Consider the following 4,613-nt stretch of genomic DNA (forward strand, 5'->3'; position numbering starts at 1 on the left):
AAAAATAAGATTCTAGCTCTCGCCAGAGAAAGTGGAACGTTTGATCTCAATATCAGCCGAACCAGCTTTGACACAATGCATGCAGAGACATAGGATTTCAAGATCCATCTCCTTATCACCTGATCAAGAAGCAGGCCTGTGAGAATATTTCATAATTTGTTACATCGAGAGCATGAAGTTTCAGTCTAAAGTCAATGGGGGAAGCAAGTCAAGAATCAATACAAGACTCCAGATGACATTTGGATAGGAATTTTGTAACTCTTAGATTTCAAGAGTATGTAATTTTCTTTTCATTTTGATGTAATAGTAGGAACCACGGATCGGAACTCGACGGAACTTCACTCGACTCTCCATCTAAGCATACTCCTCTGACGGCTCCAGTAGGGGGACTATGGTATTTTTTTTTTAGTGTCATTAAATTATATGTAAATATTTCACTTTCTTATATATATATTTGTAAACCTAGAGTTAGTTAATTAATATTTTTTTTCCTAGTGTTTTTATTGAATTTTACTTCTAAAAAAAAGAAAAAAACTAACAATTAAAATTTGAAACACCCGTAATTTTTCCAAAGTTTTGTAGCAAATTTTATCTAAAAAAAAAAAAGAAAGAATATTTCCATCATCCCATTTTCCCCAATCTCTCATTTCCCTAACTCCCTAACTCCCCCCACTTTGCACGTCTCTCACTCACATTGCACATACACTCATATGTTCCATTAGTACACATTCTCACACCCTTCAAAGGAACTAATTTTCTGGCACTATATATAGTTCACACAATTCACACAAAGAAGAGGAGCGACCATTTTTTTCTCCATAAAATCCCAGCCAATGAAAACTAGCCCCAAATTCTTCATTAACACTACTCTAAACCCAGCAAAATAGGCCCTCTTCTCCACCCGCAAACACCCCAATCAGCCCCAGAAAACAAGCCAAAAAACCATATGAATACACCTTAAAACAGTCCTCTTTTCTAAATAACTCAGCAGCATTTTCGAGTTCAAGTTCCGTCGAGGTTGTAGGTGTAGTTTCGTGGTCGAGTTAGCGAGGTCGTATGGTATAGCTACAGTCAACGTTCTGGCTCGTTTTCAAGCTTGTAGACGTTTTTCATTGTAATCCGACGTCGAAGATTCACTATTAGCATGAAAGAAATTTTCTCCATTGAGGTTCATCCTTCTACTCGTTTAAGTTTTTGATTTCTATATATGTGAATATATCGTTTGAATCATGAAACTTGTGAAGTTTATTCATTATGATATTGATTTTTGTCACTTGATTATCTTGCTAGTTTGGCTTGTGGTATTACTGTTGTAGTTTTTAAAAATCTGTTTATCTTTAGTTCTTTATAATTGAAATTTCAAGTTGCATATTATTTGGAACATGAGCAGAAGTTCGAATCTTTCAAATCTTGTTTTGTTGAACAAAGATGAGTTAATAAAGTCTTGGCGATGTGTCGACATTCTTTTGCTTTTAATGTCGCTATCCTTATTCAATTTCTCAAATTTTTAGATGTGCATTTCACTAGAATTACGTATATTGAAAGCACAAATAGTCCTTTGGCTCATTAGCTTAATAACTAGATTATATTATTTCCTCCAAAATGGTATCCATAAATTATAGCCTCACAATAATTTTAAGCTTAGAAATTAAATACTCTAAAATGCTAGAAAAACTTTAGATGTATTTTAAATATTAGCCCATGTGTTCATACCCGAACCTTGGATTGATACGCTTAAGTAATAAAAGGTTCATGTGCGCATTCCCGTGCTTGGATACCTTTAAATTCAAAATAATTATGTTTTAACCATGTGTACATTTTGTACCTTGGTTTAATATCCAACTTCAAAGAAATACCTTGTGTGGGTATCGCATCTGGGTCCAAATAATTAATAAAATACAAATTAAGTGGTAATAGGCGAAAGAAAAAACCCAATAAAATACAAGAATATCCAAAAATGATTTAAGCCTTACAATAGTCAATAAAAGCGACCGTGCTAGAACCACGGGACTCGAGGGGTGCCTTACACCTTCCCCTCGGTCAACAGAATTCCGTACTCAGTCTTCTGTTTTCGTAAATCATAAATTAAGAGTCAAACCTTCCTTTTGAAAGGGGATTCAAATAAAAGGTGAGTTAGAACACTAAAACTGAATTCCAAGTGGCGACTCCAAATAAATAATCCCTTTTCAAAACATCACTTTAATTGGAAAAACTCTTCTAACTCAACCACGTAATAGGGTTGTGTGTGGGAAAAAGAGGTATGACACAAATATCTTACGTACCAAAGGCTTTGTACATTTTGATAGTTATGTGTTGATCACTGACCGCAGTAACCTTAGTGGGATTGAAAGCATTCCAAAAATACCAAATTTGACCATTGTTGTTGAAACAACAATATTGGAATCCAGCAAATTTCCTGTAACCATCAACTTTTTCTTTTGAAACAAAAGGTTCGAAGATAGCCACAAATTGAGTATTGTTAAGATTAATCTGTTTCTTAAGCCTGTGAATGGCTTTTTTTTGGATCAAACCCCCCTAATGTTCCAAAATATGGTACTAATCGTTGAGACAATTAGGGGTGATGTCCTCCTTTTGATTTCTTCTCAAAGAAGGTTGAGTCTTGTGTCTGTTTCTTTTGCCACTTTTCCTGGTTTCACTTCTTCCTCTTTTAGTAGTTTGTTGTTGATCTTCATTATGATTATGTGAGTGTTGATCCTCCTTTCTCATATCCTTCTGATTATTCGATTGCTCAGCCTCTTGAAAACTATCAGAGATATCATCCTCTTGATTAGTGTTGTTGCGATTTTCCTTGTTCTCATATAAGTCTACGACCAATTGAAGACCAGGTTGATTCCTTATTTCAGTAGGGATAGTAGATGAACTGGAGTCACAACACTGTCCTACACTATCTATTCCATCTACTCTGTTTTTTTGAATAGTTTGACGACTGTTCTGAGTTTGTTGCTCCTCCCCTGGATTATGCTCATTCCCTTTTGAGGTGATTTCATTGTTGTTAGTCTCTGCCCCTTGATCTTGTTGAGAAGATTTGTCTTTTGTAACAGGGCTTAGGATACTTTCTTCTATGGCCTGCTTTGTGAATTCATTTTGATTTGTTGTAGAGTCGGTCTTTTCTCTTCTTTTGCTGTTGGTCGGTTTGAATAAAACTTTGCTCTTCTTTTTTGGCATTTTTTTGTCTTTTTTTTTCTTGGTCTTCTTCCTGCTACCTTTCTTGTTTTTGAACTTAGCATCTTCAAATTGTTGATTCTAAATTGTCTCCAAGCTCAGAGACTTTTGATCTTCTTTGTTACTATTGTTTACTTGATTGCTATCTTATAATCCTATGGCTAGTTGAGGATCCTTTTCCTGATTTTTTCCTTCACATTCTTCCTCTTTTTGTTCAACTTTCTTTTTTTAAAGAGCCCTACAATTGACCAAATAATGATCAATTTTCCTGCAATGCTTGCAATATTTTGGTACCCCTTCGTATTCCAGCTTTTGGGTGTAGCCTTTGAGAGGCGAATCTTCATACGTTGTCCAACAAAAACACTTTGAGGCAGTGGTTTAAGCAAATCCACCTCTACACGGATTTTAGCCATACTTGGTCTTGTTCTCCCCATTGTTGCAGCATCTAAAGCTAGAGGAGTACCGACTGAGCTTAGTAATTATTTTATGTAATGCCAATCATGCATATGGAAGGGCAATCCTGGCAGTAGAACCCATGCAGGGGCCATCGGTAGATCCTCCTCTGGTTTGAAGTTCGGAGACCATTTTTGCAACCACATCTGCATTCAGCCAATTTTGATGACTCCCCCATTTTGTGACGACCCGACCCGTCGTCTTATGTATTACAGCCTCGTTTCCCCCATTTACTGCTTCTTCATGTTTCATTATCAGCAACAAGTGAGTTATAGTTGAATTCAATTGGTTTGGATAGGAAATGAGACACTTAGTCTCTTTAAGGAAGGCTTAAGTTGGAAAGGTCAACCGGACGTTGACTTATGAGTTAGAAGGCTCGGATGTGATTTCCGGTGATTCGGTTAGCTTTGGGGGATGATTTTTGACTTGGGAGTGCGATCGGAATTGATTTTGGAGGCCCGGTGTAGAATTAGGCTTGAATTGGCGAGGTTAGTATTTTGGCGAATTCCGATGGATGGGTGAGAATTTGATCCGAGGGTCGGAATGGAATTCCGAGAGTTGCTGTAGCTTCGTTAGGTGATTTTGGATATGTGTGCAAAATTTCAGATCATTCGGAGGTGTTTTGGTCGGGTTTTTGATCGAATGCGTAATTCGGAAGTTTTTAAGAAACTTAGGCTTGAATTCGATGTGATTTGATGGTTTTAGCGTTGTTTGATGTGTTTTGAGGATGATAACAAGTTTGAATGTGGTTTTAGGATGTATTGGTGTTTTTGGTTGAGGTCCCGGGGGCCTCGGGGTGAATTCGGGTGGTTGAACGAGAGTTTTGAAGTTTGCTTCAGGTCTGTTGTTGCTGTCATCTGGTATTTCCGCTTCTGCGGAAATGGACCGCAGAAGCGGTTCCGCAGAAGCGGGTGAGCCATCGCAGAAGCGGCGAGGTGTGGGTTAGGGTGTTTCGCATAAGCGGAAGTTGGTCGCTT

The 4,613-nt window shown here is 37.5% G+C and overlaps 1 protein-coding gene across 1 annotated transcript; it reads right to left on the minus strand.

The window, feature by feature from the left end:
- On the minus strand, positions 2,557-3,186 carry LOC109217975 (myb-like protein F). Its single transcript, XM_019382285.1, has one exon. It carries the CDS (start codon positions 3,184-3,186, stop codon positions 2,557-2,559), a length of 630 nt encoding a protein of 209 aa, XP_019237830.1.

Source organism: Nicotiana attenuata, chromosome 2, assembly GCF_001879085.1.
Source record: "Nicotiana attenuata strain UT chromosome 2, NIATTr2, whole genome shotgun sequence".
Taxonomy (NCBI): Eukaryota; Viridiplantae; Streptophyta; class Magnoliopsida; order Solanales; family Solanaceae; genus Nicotiana; species Nicotiana attenuata.